A 17548-nucleotide genomic window follows, 5' to 3' on the forward strand; every position below is an offset into this window, starting at 1 on the left:
CAGATCTCAATTAAGATGTAGGTCCACGTCTCATATAGCCTCACTGCTGAAAGAGGCACTAAACTAAAGACCAAATCAAAATTTTTAGTGATAGTTGTGGTCTTTGAATATTTACTTTATTAGGGGCGAAAATGCCAAATCGAATTTCTTTTAACATTGCAGTAGTCTTTACTGGAAAAATAAAACTAATTATTCTTTGTAATTTTTCTTTTATTAAAATGTATCTTTTAAGCAATCTTCTTTGCAGCTGATTCAAAATGAAACTTCATTAAAATTTATTCAAAAACGTTGAAACAACGGTGTCCAAATATAAGCTTATTTTTTGATCATTCTGTCTGTTCATGTGTCCGTCCGGAAGACAAAATCTCAAGAATTAGACCCTACTCGATAGAGCATAATCACTTTTACCCACGAGGTAGAGGGTTGAAAATTAGACTCGAGAGGAGGTAATCCAAGATATAGACAATGAAAAATCAGTTTTATTTTTATAGTATTTCTATAGATCAATTATGATTTATCCTTACTTTTAAGTTTAGCGGGTTTGTATAATGCTCAGGATGTAAAAGAAACCAATCTGTCCTTGGAATACAACGCTAAAATGAAATTAAATGACTTTCTCCTTGAGAAACCTAGCAACTTATTTTTTTCCTTCCTATTTTCAAATATTTATCCATGTTACTAAGTTTTTCAGTAGGGAATGGAATTGAGGGCAGGGGGAATGAAAAACTGTATACACCGTGGAAAACCAAACTCTTTCATGTGATGTTTACTCTGACATTACTACTTGATTATTTTGAAACTTTGTATATCGGAGAGCTCCTCCGTGGCTAAGCGGTTAGCGTACGCGCCTTTGGCGCGGGAGACCCGGGTTCGATTCCCAGCGGGAGCTAATGTGGTTCGGATTCCACGTTAATCAGTAGGTCCACGTCTCACATAGCCTCGCTGCTGAAAGGGACGCTAAACTGAAATTCAACTCAACTCATTGTATATCGGAGTGAAGGGTGCATACACTTTTCGCCCTCTAAGAGGAGGCAAAATATTAAATTCGGCCCTGCGTTTATGAGGCGTGGACCTACAATTTAATGTGGAATCGCGAACCACCGTAATGTGTTCAAATTTCGAGGCTCTCCTTACAGAAATCGAACCCAGGACGCGGAGCACCAAAAGCACGTACGCTAGACCCTTTTGTTATTTACTTTTGTCCCATTTTTTATTCATTATATGGATGGTAAATGCTTTACTTCCGATTTTCAACTGTATATGTATTTTATGTTGTAATTGTTAATATAGTATATATAGTTGCATAGTCATTTTCAAAATATTACGGTTGTCTATGAGACATAAGGCTGTCTCGTCTCGAAAACGTCGTGAAAGTTATATCTTGTCTCGGAAAGTGCATGTATTTTTATTGAAAGAACTCTGTCTTGCCATGAAATTTCTATCTCGCCTCGTCTCGTAACTTATCTTAATTTTATTGAATACCACAGACAAGGATTGTCTCATGTAGCCTATCTCTTCCCTGGTATTAAATGGTGAGGTCTTTGATGTGAAAATCCCTGATTCGATTTTTAGTGAGGAGATATGAATTTTGGAATCCACGTTAAACTGTAAGTCTTAATATAACGTTGGTCGGTGACGTACACAACTGCGGGTTTCCGAATTTGGATTTCTCCTGGAGCAAGAAATTATGGAGAAATAAACATTTACTATATTAAGATATGTATACGAACAGCTGAAATGATACGAAATTAGAAGCTTGAACTCCGCCCCCCCCATCCCCTTGACGAAATTATGCGAAGACTATTGATTTTACAATTCCAAAGAAACCTTAAACCCAAATTGATCAACCAATTTTATCTTTTACCTAAACTATAAGCAACAATTATGCTGTTAAATTCTAGAAGCAAATAATCAAATATGATTAAAAACAGTAAGAAATATAATTTATCTCCCCCCTCCCAAATAGTCTACTTTACTAACATACACGGTCTAAAATTGAAATGCTACTGAAAATTAAAAATTTTAATGTGAGAAAATAACAGAACAAGTGGTGTCCAAGGGGGTTTCGTCCATGGAGTTGTAGAAGCGTCACTATCGGTGAGTACTGAATAATGCATTTAGTAATTATAAATGACTCAATAATGATTTAACAAAAATTCACAATAGAATATTGAGAATAATGAATTGAATATACAGAATATAGCATTCAAAATAACAGCTTCTCCTGGAAAGGAGATGGAAAGGAGAAGTCACGCTACGCCAATGAATAAATCTTGCATTGAAGACATTGGTTTTGGAAGTAGAGGTCCATGGGTAGAAGCCTATAAGTAGAGGCTGCAGCCTGTTAATTACTTGTGTTAATTACGAACTGTGTGTCTGGTATCAAATTCTTTTAAATGGTACCGTAAAACGGGCTACTTTGACATTTAGGGTTACTTTGACATAGAGTGGGGCTACTTTGACAGATGAGCAATTCGTGCTTCCTGTGAGAATTGTTGTATATACTTTCATAGATAGAGGCTGATATCGTGTCCACGGTGCGAATTGCCGGAGGGGATGAGGGATTTCTCCCATTGTATTTCTACCCCCTCTCAATATCCTTCCTGTTCCCCAATATATAATATAAGGACTTCTAAATCCGCCACTGTTTATTCCCCCCAAAAATGAATAATGTAATTCGCACTCTGACGATATAGAGAGTGGATTCAATGTGTCCTGTGCAAAAAATGGGTGTATGGGTTTTGTAATGGTGGATCAAAAAATCCTCAACATGCTTGTTACGACTGTGATGTTGACGACTAAGGTTTTTATTTCGATTGTTACATGTAAAGATAACATACCGATACATATGTAATTATGTTAAAAGTAAAGTAAAGTAAAAAAAAATAGAGTAAGAAAATAAAGTAACAATGTAAGGTAAAGCACCGTGTATGTTCAAAGTAAAAGATGTTAAAAGTAAAGCTTTAGAAAAACTTTTATAGTGGTGTATAATGATGTACTACAAGAAAATAAAGATTTCGTGCTTATCAAGTATACAGCATACCGTACTTTACACATGACTAAAACAGTGTTTTATACACTTTACATAAATTCCATGTCAAAATAACTCCATACGTTGAGTAACTTTGACCTTATGTAGCAAATACATAAAATGTCAAAGTAGCCCCACCCCCGGGGCTACTTTGACCGGTATTTCTTAATTTCTTCCCGCCAAAACTTACTTGTAGAAACTTAGGTTTAGTAGTGGATGTGATAGCCTAGATACCTATTGTTATGATGAGAATAGTATCATTCATTGGTTGCAGAAAGTGTCCCGTGTACACATCTAAACTAGTCCAAAACCTGTCAAAGTAGCCCCGTTTTACGGTATATCTCTGATTGATTACAAGTAAATAGTATTAGCATCACTGTTGATGGCTATGTGTCCTACTTTTCATGCAACAATAGATAAAATCTGCAGCTTAATGGGGCAGACTATTACATATTTTTCAAAAGCTATTTTTCTTTTTCCAGTTTTTCGTAAGTAAAAAGAGATAATGAAATGTAACTTACCTCAGTAATAGATAATGTTATTCTACACTCGAAAATACGAATCGGAAGATTTTTCAGTGTTTTCCATCCATAGAAATTTCAGTATGACCAGAATTGAATTACCCAAAAATCTAGGTTATGGCAGCGACTAGAGAAATGAACTCAACGGCAAATGATGACTTATTATGCTGTCTGTGGTCCTTGTTAACTACTTTTTAAATAATATTTATATTTATTTTGTAATAAAGAGTACAAAATAAATAAATTTTAATTATCAGTTGAATTAAAATACAAATATTATTTAAAAAGTAATTAACAAGGAACACAGAGAGCATGATAAGTCATCAATTGCCGTTGAGTCCATTTTTCTAGTAGCTGCCATAACCTAGATTTTTTGGGTAATTCAAATTCTGGTCACACTGTAATTTCTATGGATGACAACACTGAAAATTCTTCCGATTCGTATTTTCTGGTGTAGAATAACATTATCTATTACTGAGGTAAGTTACATTTCATTATCTCTTTTCACTTACGAAAAACTGGCAAAAGAAAAATTGTTAGGTTTTGAAAAATATTTAGGAGTCTGCCCCCTTAACAATGTATTTTTTAACATATACCGGGTACAGTACATAAATAAATAAATAAATAATATGTTCCAGCAAAATAGATTGTATTTTTAATTGGCAACGAACGACGTAATTGTTTTACGCATCAAAAGTTCGCTTTCATCGATTTTCACGAAAACTACGCATGAGAATTTCCCCTCAAGCGTCTCGTTTTGTTCAGCTTAATGTTATCTATCGATCGGTGTACATCTTATCTTTGGACAATATTATAATTAAACAATAATTAAAAGGATTAGGATTAGATTGTTGAGCTTTCAGCATCCATGGCCATATTAGTCCATTATGTAGGTCTATGAGGGGTGACGTCCCTCGGCGATCCCACTATCAGAGGAAAGGGAAGGAAGGAAGCTGACTGGGACCTATACGTTAAGTACCATACCATTCCGGCTTTTACCTGGTGTGAATAAGGAAAACTCAGGAAAACCTCACTCAGGTTGGCTGGCCTGAAAAAAGCTTTTGCAGTTTTCGACCAAGTGTCGCCACCAGGAATCGAATCCGGAACCGATCGCACCCAAGACGAGAGCGTTATGGCTACGCTGCGTGGGTCCACTAAACAATAATACTAATCATAATTTTGGTTTAGCTCTCATTAACCGTAATATGTACTGTCGTCTTGTTAATAGCCTATATTGAAAAACTTGCTGAAGGTATACTTGGTGGTATGGTTATCATACAGCATCATTTTTTAGATTTACGAAGAAAATAGTTTTTTTTTTTTCAATTTTCTTGTAAATTAAGCATGTGGATTTACACTCACCTATGCCATTATGTTAATTTCAATGTGATCTATCTACAAGTACACATCTCAACTTCGAAAAAAAGAAATTCCGTTAATCGCTAAATACTGTCAAAATATTCTAAATCAAACAACATTTCAAAGAAATTCTTTTTTCATATTGAAAGTTATATCAGTTTTTCAAATTAATTCCTAGACAATTCGTTAACTTTTAAAACATACTTGAAACATCGTATTGCTTTGTTTTGTTTTGATTAAGTACTTCATTATTTATCGTAACTAGAAGCTTTATCCCAAGCATAACTCTGTATTGAAAATATAATTAAAGTACTTTATGTTATTTGCATTCAAAATATTACTATGATCAGTTTTTTTTTTTTTTTTTTTTAAATATTTGTTAGTACAGTAATAAGCTAGATCAGAAATTATACATCTTCCGAGAACGATTTTATCCTTGGGTAAGAAAGCAGTGCAAGGAACGCTGAAATATTCACTTTATATATATAAAAAAAGCGCATAAGCAAGTTTTCCCTCAGCTGTTAACCGTTCGTCGTCTTATGATTTGGTCTTGACCTTGCAGAGAAAGGTAACTTTTTTCAAAATAGGTTTTGGCAGTAAGATAAAAAAAAAAAAAAAAAATTAAGAAAATGATCTGAAGAGAAATAGTGTGTTTGTTTTGGGAACCGTTGCAGATCGCGGAAGGCATATTGTTGTCTGAGGTGAACGAACTGTCAGACCAAGTAGCGTGCTTACCTGCTGGCCATTCACATGATCTTCCCTACTCTTACCAGCTGCTGGATCCGACTGAAGAAGGCGGGGCAATCCGAGATACGAATACTTCCTTCAAGATCGGCACATAAAGAAGCGATCACGTTTCCAGGCTGAAGAAGTTACTATCTGTTCTTGGACGAGTCGCCTTCTGCACAGTTAGGCCATACACAGAGTTCAGGAAGTCGGAAAGCGCTATCCCAGCATGTGGACATCTCATATTTGTAAGTAAAGATATTTAGTTATGTAGCAAATTTATCAGTGAGATGCCTATCAATTTTACTTACTAACAAATTTAGCAGTGACATGTCTATCAATTTTACTTATGTAGCAAATTTGTCAGTGACATGTCTATCAATGTCAAGAATTTTATTCAGTGGATCTCTACGCGCCCCTACGCAACAAGTAGACTGATTTGGCTGGTACTTCATATAAGCTTATAACAATATTTATGAAACATAATGTTCATTCCTCTGTTACATAAATCTTAAGAGGGAATGGTAATGCAAAACGCTACTTGATTTACTACCCGGTTGCTACTTGATCGACGCAATTGTTTACATACAAGGCTGCAGGATGTCATGTCAATTCTTAGCAATGACAACCAGAAATATTCTGAGCAAAAGGAGTATATTAACGTAAATCAACAGGAAACTGGAGACATGATAAATTCATAGAAATGAAATGAAAATTTTTCAGCTTAACGTCCCACGATTATGCTCTTTACGCTAATCGAGACGGATGATTAATGCTAATGAACGATGACGGAAAAATCGGTGGTATGAAAATTGGAAGGAAACGGGAGTATCCTGAGAAAATCCACGGGCACGATGTTGTCCACCATAAGCTTACTTGGCCGGGTATCGAATCAGGGACACACGCACCAAAGGTTAATGCTATACCACTGAGGCACAGTATTTCCCTATGTCTTCATAACTAAAGAGCAAAGAGAAAAACATTGAAATTTATTACTTTATGATCTGAGTGCAATGGCGAGAATGAATGAACGGATCTGACCGTTTCTTTTAAGAGCAGTGGCACCATTTTCTGTATAATTTGAGGGGGATCATTTAGGATTGTCAGATATAATCTAACAAGACATCTATGAGGAATGTAATACAAATACGTTGGCCTAAAGGAACTTCAGTATTGCCTGGGCCCCCTCGCTTTACCCCCTATGATCGGCACCTATGCTGAAGAGGATTCATTTACTAATATTGATTAATAGTAACTTCTGAGTTTTGAATGTTTCTGTATCAAATTATTTTGATGTAACACACAGATAAAGTATAAACCAACAACTTTTATAAATAGAAAAAAGAAAAAGAGTATAGTGTATTTGAGTTTGAGTTTCCAAAAGAGTACATCCTAGGGTACGCAAAGGAAGATTTCCGGATTTTAATTCCCTCCTCCCGCATTCGTGCATTTGAGCACGATATGGAAGAATAAGCATTTGCTATATATATATCCAAAAATCATGTGTGTCCTAAAGGATATTAGATTGAGTACTTGAACATCTGCCCGTGATTAAATTCTGCGTACGCCACTGATTTCTAGGGCGTAGTGACTTATTCACTCTTTATTTCTATTACCTTTCTGATTTCGCAATTGATTTCATGAGTCGGACTAGTATACCTTTTTCAAACACTAGAAAAAGAAAATTCAATCAATAAATGAAAAGGAATTTTCATTAAATATCTTTTTCTCACCATTTGTTTTTCTAATTCAGTTCATTCACGACACCAAACTTAGTGGTATCCTATTTACTCCATAATAATACCAACAGCTCACTCGACTTTGATTGTGAGCTTCTTCGTGGCTAAGCAGTTAGCATACACGCCTTTGGCGTGAGAGACCCGGGTTCGATTCCCGGCGGGAGCTCATGTGGTTTGTATTCCACGTTAATCAGTAGGTCTCGTCTCATATAGCCTCGCTGCTGAAAGAGACGTTAAACTCAATCCACTGAACTCAATAGACTTTGATTGTGGCTTAAATGAATTGAGCCATGAACCGAAGCCCTACCAATAGCTTTTTGTAGATAAACTCAGTTTAGCTGAGACACAGGAGTTGGTAGCTGACCACTAGCAGTCAGTTTTCAACTAGTAGAGGCATACCTGGAAAACAACACAATACCGAAGTGGAGCCTTCATTTCATGAGTTTATACCGGTATATATCCCGTTTCTCACTTTCTATTGAACTTTGAACTTTCATGTACCGTAAGGTTATTCTTTCTCAAGAGTGTACAATATGTAGTCAAATGATTTGCCGTAGCTCGATTCCCAACTAAAATGAATTGAGTTGAACGAATGGGGCTCGAGCGACACAAAGTTAGTCACTATTCCTTAATCTTCGAGTGAGTTGAGGTAAATCAACACTTCTGATATTCATATTGCAGTGTAGTACACTTTAACTTCTAAGTATCTTCAAAAGCGATATGTAGTCTGTCATTCAGAGCTGCAAATAGAATGGTGGATACTTTTGTAGTGGTAGAAAATCTTTTAGTTTAACGTCCCACGATTATGCCGGTTAGGCTAAAGGAGATGATGATAATGAGAAATGAGTGAAATGGTGGAATGATGAAAGTGGGAGGAAACGGGAGAACCCCGAGAAAACCCACGAGCACGGTGTTTGTCCACCACAAAGTCCACACGGCGCGAACTGGGATCGAACCAGGGACCGCAAGCACCGGAGGTGAACGCGTTTTGTAGTGGTAGAGTATATATTCATATATATATATATATATATATATATATATATATATATATATATATATATATACTATCATGAAAAAATACAATAACAGGAACACTAGATTGGGACATACGAGTCTTCACTATTCGCCCACCACCGTCACTTTTCTTTCTTTCTTTTATAAATAATCCAGTGATCAACAAAGAACATGAGAATTTTAGCCTGCCTGCTTATGTAGTGGCTAGCGTTCGCACTTTTGGTGTTCAGATGGGAAAGCCTTAGAATTTTAACGCATTAGGTGGTTCGGATTCCACCTAAATTGTAGATCCATGTCTCGTATAACCACAGTGCTTAAAAGGGATGATACGAATTCAAAACAGCATGACAGTTTCGAAAAGTAATGACCATTGTTGATTTCAAAACCGTCATCTGCAGAAATGTGTATGTCCTAGAATTATTACGTCATAAAGTGAGTACTTTCATTTATAGTCTCTAAGAAAGAACCTGAAGCAGTTGTTTTTTTATTTAACAATATTTTTTAGATGGTAAATGGCTTAAATTCTTTATTTTATATAACGTATTTTTTTTATATATATTTGGCAGTATACAAAACCTTTAAATAATGACCTTTAAATAATGACAAAAGACGAACTGTTTCTATTTGTTAGTTGTTAGAACAAAAAAGGAATAACTAAAATATAAACGACTTTACTAATGTGCAGGAAATAAACCCTATATAACAAGCGAATCACGTCTGTAAAGTTATCCTTCCTACAGTTAATTTCATAATTTTTCACATAAGCATTAGTCTTTCGTAAGTTAACGTTACTATTGCTAAAAGTATCTTTAGTTTTGCTAAAATACACTTTTTATTCGAGAAATAATTTTGCCCGCGAATTATGAAGTTAGCCCGCTTATAAACTTTTTTTTTTTTTTTAAATCTACGTCGTGTCGTTAATTTAATGTTATTTTACGTTAGTTTTGCTAAAAGTATCATTAATTTCCCAAAAATGTTCTTTTTATTGAAGCAATCAAGACGCCCGCCAAGTTTTAAATTAATCCGTTGTATAAAATTTTTCATACGGTATGTTGTTAGATTATCGTTAGTTTGTAAAACTTGATGCGAACCTTTATTTCAAGAATATAACGTGTACTTTTTGTAAAACTAATGATAGTTTTAACAAAATTATCACAAACTGACGATAAACTAAAGACATAAGGTGGAAAATTATGACAATTGTTTGTGGGCGGGCTAACTTCACACTTGGCAAGGAACTTTATTTCTTGAATAAAACGTATACTTTTGCGAAACTAACGTAAACTAACGATATAAGTTGAAGAATGTCGAAATTCGATTGTGGGTGAGGAACCCTGAAGTTGGCCTACCCATTCAATTTTCCAATAAAATGTGTATTTTTGCAAAACTAACGATAGTTTTAGCAAAACTAACGTAAATTAATGGACATGAGGTGGAAAAATATGAAAAGCGTTTATAAGCGGGCTAACTCTCACTTGACGGGAAAGTTATTTCTTGAATATAACGTTCACTTTTGAGAAAATATCGGAAGTTTTCGCAAAACTAACATAAACTAACGAACAATATGAGGTAGAAAATTATGAAAATTGTTTATGGGCGGGCTAACTTCACACTCGGCAGAAAACTTCATGCATCATAAAAAGCGAAACTAACGCAAACTAACGATATGAAGTGGAGGTGTAGTTTTGCAAAACTAATAAACTAAGTATTATATATATATGATAAACTCTTTCTTACACGGTTGTTTTTTTACTGGACCTGACAAGGACTGTAGAACGAGAACGTAACCATTGATTGCCATAAAATGGTTTTATTATGTACTTACCGAAAACTACGAAGAAAAAGAAAATAATGTAGTTACTGTAATAGCAGATAAAAAAAATATGTATATCATTAAATGTATAAAGATTTTGGATTAGAAAGTTGATAAAGATGGCAATAAAAGTTAATAAAGAAATGTAGTTCATAAATTTTGACTGTTTATTCACTAAGAATAAAAGCCTAAGGAAAGTAATTAAAGAAGCAGATCAAACCAATACAAACATAGAAACATCGATAACAGTTAAGAATAGACATATTCTTGAGAGGGACTTGTACATCCGCGGTGAGTTTAAGTTCACAATAGTCAACCTAATGTCACAGACCGCTACACCGCGACCGCAGCGGCACTACTGAACCACTGCGTCCCCTCTTTTCTGCCAAAATACGATAACAATGTAAGAAATTGATGTAGAGAGAAAGCAAATTGAATACTACCTAAATGCAAAGATTTCGTATCGAAATAACTGTATATACTATTGTATCGATGAGACTTGAGAGTGCAGTACAGAATTTTTAAAAATTGAAAACATATAAACTTTTAAAAATTTTATATTTTTATTTTTAAAAGAATGTTTTTGAATAAAATGGAAAAATGTTAAATGTGAACTGATAAAAGAAAAATGCGAAAACTTAAAAACTTCAGCAAAGTGGGCCGTAGTTTCCATTGAGATTTTGCAGACAGGTCATTATACTATTTCTTAATCCACAGAGCTACAGAAATACTACTGCTACACTTAAAAAAAAAAAAAAAAAAAAAAAAAAAATCAGCAGGCGATGATAATGTTTATTGCTTTCATGTCTATTGTCTATATGAAGTAAGAAAAAATGTTGCCATTATGCCCTCTGATACATTGCAAAATATTTGTTAATTCAATTTAGATGGATTGATTAAGGTATGGGACCTTTGGTTTCGTCATGTGTTCTAATTCTTTTCCTTCTGGAAGATTTGCAGCATATTTTACAAATTACGATCGGATTCAGCTTGCAAAGTAGTAAAAAATGAAGAAAAATAAGATAACATGATAAATATGTTTCTTTTGTTTCGCTGCTTGCTGATCAGCACATATTAACAGCTGTTTCAAAATGCACTACAGGGTTACTTTTTGTATTTCACTGCTCACTTTAACATTTCCTGTAACTAACGACCTTTACTGGACCTACTGTCACGTGTCACATGTGAAAGAGAGAATAAATAATGCAACATATCGTTTAGTAGCTAATTAGCATGCAGAAATTTGATTTAAAACACAGTGTAAGAATGACAAACTGAAAATAATCTTGACATTTATTACGTGCATATGGTGCTTTTATATTGTATAATGATATTTACTATATGTTGTTTATGAAATGCAAACTAATATGTGAATAATAATTACTTATAGTTTTAGAAACGCCTATACCATAGTTTCTATTTCAAAATACATTTATTATTTTTTAACTTGGTCAGCGTCTAAGCTGGCCATTTTTCAATAGACTGATTTCACGGTACAGTACATATACCTGTACGTAAGCAATTCATTCACATATAATTGCTCAGGGTCAGAGTAGCAGGTTTGATCCCAAATTCTAACGCCTGGTGGACAACATTGTAACTGAACAACTTTTAAGGTTCCTTGTTTTTGGATCAAAAGATCCAATATATTTCAATCAAAAATTTTCTTGTACGCCTTATATCTGGAGAACTATTATTGTGTAGCCAAACACAAACTATCAGTTAACCCAGTATGATGTGCTTATTAAGTAGAAAATACGAAAACTCGATTTAGGGGACGTTCAAAAATTTTGTTGCTCCTGATCCAAAAACTAATTATTGGCCAAGGTCGCAATCTTTTAATGCATTTTTTTGATCGTTCCTAAAATTCTTGTTGTGTTAATCCTTTAATCGTGACTTACTTATACTCGTATTTATATGGCCGTTAAACAGATTCCTTTTCATTATGCACTTTTGTTGGCAGTTGTGACAAATGACAATCTCTGTTTTCTCTAGCATAGTTATAATACTAGATATGGACACTCTTCCGTATTTAAGATATCATACCAGCGTTTGTGGTACATAACGAAAAAAAAATGAAAACTTTAATTGTGATTAACGATAGCACAGGAAGTACAGTTTCGACAAGTCGCACTTTTAGCTTCTTCCTCTTCCTGGAACCGTAAATTAGTGAGAGTACTACGCAATATGTGATAACAAATTACTACATAACGTTTTGTAAAAGATAGAACTAACCAAAGAAAGAAACAACAATGTAGTAGTGCTGCTGTCATTAGCAAAATTAAGGGGAACTTGATGTTGTTACCTACATGGCTTTCATGAGTATCTTGCAAATGCCGTTAACTGTTCATCTCGTAGTAAAACTGGGTGTTGCTGATGTAGAAAGAAAATAAGAAGAGGAAAGAAGGAAAGAAAGACTATGTGTAAAAGAAAATAAAAAAAACTACTAATGCCGTTAACCGTTTTCTCTCTCTCTTTCTTTGTTTTTTCCAAACTGATGAAGAGTCCAAATAATAATAATAATAATAAAAAATCCTGCTAAATTCTTCTACAAGTTTGTTTCTGCTCCATTACATCTTGAAATGTCAGTCACTTACCCTGGGTTGATTGAACGGTGACCGTAAGGAAGGACGGTGATAGATGCTACTTACTTTTTTTCAATAGAAAGAATTTAAAGCTAGTACACAATTATTACTAACGCAGTTCACTTAGTGAAGTTCGATACACAAAAATAAACTTACTATTATTAAACAAAATCAGTGGTAACAACTCATTTCTTTGTAATGTAATGTTAACACATGTCTTGGTTACGCCTTAGGTAGTTATTTTCCAGGTAAATATACGTATTTTTAGGTGCAAAATTAAAGTATACCAAAGGTATCACTTTAAGTCATTTTGTTTAAAAATAGACACGATATAAAGCCTTTTTAAAAAATCTTACTTGAGTGAAATGTTACCGATGTCGCAAACTCCGAGGACCTGCGTTCGAATCCCGAGGTCAGCCATCTATAGGGCTACTGAGTATTTTTCAAGGTTTCCTCACTTCTATAAGATGAATGCCAGAATCGTATCTTAAAATTACAGTGACACATTGGAATCCGCCATTCTAGAATCCTGTTTCAGTGTCAAGGCAATCTCTCCCCTTTAAAAAATAATTGAAACTGGATTTATGTCCATTCATAGGTTCCACAAACTAGAACTTTCAAGATGATTTTAATAGTAAATACTGTATTTTAAGAGAAAATATTGTTTTAACAAATAATATTTGAATAAATAGGTAAATTAGTAGAATTAAAAACATAAAACAATGTATTTACCTTAAATAGAAATGATTAGCGTATATGGAAGCTGGAGAAGGAAGAGAGAAATTATTGCTTTGAAGGTGAGTCAAATCCATAATTACTGTACTATGATAATATATCCTTACTCTATGCAATTGTATGCGTTATTGCTGACACAGTCCCACCGTTCATACATTTCTTTCATTCAAAATCCCACAGATTTACATGTGTTCATGGATTATTAAGCATGCTTAGTACTGACGTGTCTATCATTTTCTAGTAGCATATAAGACATTGCCAAAAGTTGAAGACTTATAAAATATAATCATGATGTTATAGGCTTTTTAGCATTACAATGCTGTAAGGCGCTTTTAAGAAAAGGAAGACATAGAAATTAGATTTAAATGAAAATGAAATGAAATTTTTGAGTTTTACGTCCCACGGTTATGCCGGTTAGGCTAAAGGAGACGGTGATTATGAGAAATGAATGAAATGGTGGAATGAAGAAAGTGGGAGGAAACGGGAGAACCCAGAGGAAACCCACGCACACGGTGTTTGTCCACCACAAAGTTCACTTGGCGGAAGCAGGGTTTGAACCAGCGACCCCATGCACCAGAGGTGAACGCTCTACCACTGAGCCACTGCGGCCCCGAATTAGATTTAATAAGTCAATCTGTTAACAGAAAACCTAAGTCAAAGCTTCATTCAACTGCTAACATATGGTAATGGAAGGTATAATAGTAAAGGAAACATCTGTTTGATCTCGAATTGCGTTAATTTCTGAAGAAAGAAGAAAGAAAGAAAAAAAAAAAAAAAAGGAAAATGTAATTACTCTACTGTAACTCGAACTTGTTACAATGGATGTCATTCCTCTAAATTGAATATTGTAATGGCGTAACTGTTACGAGTATCTATGAGTTTACAATATCTCACCACATTACATCTTGGAGTAGTTTGACCTTGCACTTGTCCAAGATGTAATACAAGATATTGCAAGACTTACGACTCACCTTGCATATAATATGTTTCACAACTTTCTAAACTTTAGCGCATAATCAAACTTGTTCTCGAATCTGAAAGAAAAAATATAAAGTAATTTCTGTATGCAGCTGATTCACCTTATGTCTCAATAACTGATGCATTACAATTGATCTTTAACTATGAGCCTAAAATATAATATTTTTTTAATCTTCTAACCAGGGCCTTGCCGTGGAAAATCAGCACCCGGGGCGAGAGTATACGACGGCGCCCCCATACATATATTCCAAGCAATTTTCCTATCTTTTCTCCTTTTTTCTCTCGAACTTTTTCTGCCCTGTTACTTCGGCGCCCGGGACCGTCGTCCCGCTCGCCCCCCACGGCACGGCCCTGCTTCTATCATCATCATTATAGGTATTCTGCCGTTATTGACAAGTCACTTGCTGCAATTGACAAGGGAACCTTCCGAAAATGATAGTTGCAATGAAAGATGTGACCTATGCTAATTGAAAGAGCTGTAACAGAGATGAGCATTCCCAAAAAATTAGCTGCCCATAGCAATAGGTTCAAGAAATATAAGGAGTGGAAGTTCGGGAAACAGCAAGGTTGGACAAGGGGCAAAAAGTGCAAATTCCGCAAAAAAGAGGGGCACGGCAAAATACAATGCTGACAAGTGATGTATAGAAAGAGACTTGCCACAATAGGGAACAAATGAAGGCCACCAGTGAGGTTAACAGTGTTGCCAACTTCAATGAAAAGTACATGTTTTGTAAAGAGCACTATATGAAGTGAGTGCAATATTCAGTGTCAACCTGTCATGTAGAACATAAGATATGACGTGTATAATCAGTGGTACAATCTAACAAAAGGAAATAGAAAAACAGAAGTACGAAAAATACGGAAAAGATGGAGTTGGCCATAATGCACCACATTTGATCTCGAGCTGTACATATTAGAATGAACAAAACAAGAAAGCACCAACTATGCAGGAAACCGACGTACCTAGAATCGAAAAGAAAAACGAGTTCCAAGTTGGCAACACTGGTCATGAAAATCCAGACAATTGTAATATAGTTAGGCCACTCGCTTCACAAAAAGAAAATTCCGACAACAGGCATCACTCGGAATGCATCAATGCTGGAGTAGTTGAGGCAATGTCAAGTCGGGGAACATGAAATGGTTGGGTTGAGCCAACAACCGATAATAGAAGTAGTGAACATTATGTCATGGTTGGCTCGTGTGTGGGAATATACAGGGTGTCCCACCAAACTTTGTGACCTGAAAGATTTGCAAAACGAACAAAAATGTGACGGATCCAGTTGTGCAGGGATGTACCAATGTCAGGGGGTGATAAAAGTCTGTAAGAAGCAAGTGCCCGCAGGACCCCCATTTTAGGGCCCCAGGAGCCAACTTCAAACTTTCAAATGGCAACAGGGACCGAGTGGTACCTCTTTCAATAGATCATGGAATGTGCAACAATACCTATAGGAAACATTTGCTATATGAAGCATGGTTTTAAAATGGCCACCACAAATATATATTGTGTCTTAACATGGCATCGAACATTGTGATCTCAAATTGCTGTGAAGCGAAAAGAGATGTTGCAAATCCAATTGCACAGGAATGTACTCATGTCGAGGGCCAAGAAAACTTTGTAAGAAGCAAGTCCCCCAGGGCCCCCATCATAAAGCTCGAGGGGTCAAACGCAACATTTCAAATGGGAACATGGGGAGGATATTTCTTTGGATAGATGCAACACCGCCTATAAGAATCATTTGCTATATGAAGCACGGGTTTCCAAATGGATGCCAAAAATGCACGATGTTCTTGTCACCGAGCAGATATTTTTGGCGGCCATTTTAACTTTTTGTAAACTCTTCCGAATATTAAGGCCTTCCCAAATACAACCGCAAACATGCGGAAGAGTGATTTAAGCGTGTTTTATGCCAACTTGTTTTGGCCAAGTTTGGCAGAAAGAAACCTAACTGATGTTGTACTACTTGTTGATTCTTGGACAGCGAACAAAGACACCAACTTGCTCTACGAGCATGTACCATCCGGAGTGAATTTCAAAGTTGATCTGATCCCTCCTGGTTGTACGGGTCTGATACAACCACTTGATATTTATGTTTTTAGACCATACAAGAACTTTGTGCGCTACGTTAAAGAGCTTGTATTATCAGATACTCACTTTAACATTTGATCCCGCGAGAATTTTCTGAAACTTCAAGCCTTAACCCATTACCAGTTTACGGCATGTTTATTCAAGCCTTTGATTATGTTTGCTTTCTGCAGGTGTGGATATGTGATAGAAAGACCATCAAAGGTTCCGACACTTCTTTGGACATTCACAGGCGATCATTGTACCATGTGTGACGGATTGGCAGCATTCCGGTGTGCTCAATGCAAATGTATCTTCTGTTTGGATCATTGTCTCATCGAACAATTGCACGTACAATGTTGACGAGCATGCACAAATGATGCGAAGACCAATGCCTGTTGCCGGAATTTTCTTTTTGTGCAGCGAGTGGCCTAACTATATTACAATTGTCTGGATTTTCATGACCAGTGTTGCCAACTTTGGAACTCGTTTATCTTTTTGATTCTATTTACGTCGGTTTCCTGCATAGTTGGTGCTTTCTTGTTTTGTTCATTCTAATATGCACAGCTAGTGATCAAATGTGGTGCGTTATGGCCAACTCCGTCTTTTCCGTATTTTTCGTACTTCTGTTTTTCTATTTCCTTTTGTTAGATTGTACCACTAATTATACACAACATATCTTATGTTCTACATGACAGGTTGACACTGAATATTAACTCACTTCATATAGTGCTCTTTACAAAACATGTACTTTTCATTGCAGTTAGCAACACTGTTAACCCCACTGGTGACCTTCATTTGTTCCCTATTGTGGCAAGTCTCTTTCTATATATCACTTGTCAGCATTGTATTTTGCCGTGCCCCTCTTTTTTTGCGGAATTTGCACTTTTCGCCACTTGTCCAACCTTGCTGTTTCCCGAACTTCCACTCCTTATATTTCTTGAACCTATTGCTATGGGCAGCTAATTTTTTGGGAATGCTCATC

General features: G+C 35.6%; 1 protein-coding gene across 1 annotated transcript in view; it reads left to right on the plus strand.

Moving 5' to 3' along the window:
* Positions 1-5652: 5652 nt before the first annotated feature.
* Positions 5653-17548, plus strand: part of LOC145686072 (uncharacterized) — a 33026-nt gene continuing 21130 nt past the window's right edge. Inside the window, exon 1 of the mRNA XM_081758987.1 lies at positions 5653-5885. Within this exon, the coding sequence (XP_081615113.1) occupies positions 5867-5885 (19 nt within the window). The 5' untranslated portion in view covers positions 5653-5866. The remainder of the gene's footprint in view (positions 5886-17548) is intronic.

The sequence above is a fragment of the Thermobia domestica genome, chromosome 5 (genome assembly GCF_964235325.1).
Source record: "Thermobia domestica chromosome 5, izTheDome1.hap1.1, whole genome shotgun sequence".
In the NCBI taxonomy this organism is placed as follows: Eukaryota; Metazoa; Arthropoda; class Insecta; order Zygentoma; family Lepismatidae; genus Thermobia; species Thermobia domestica.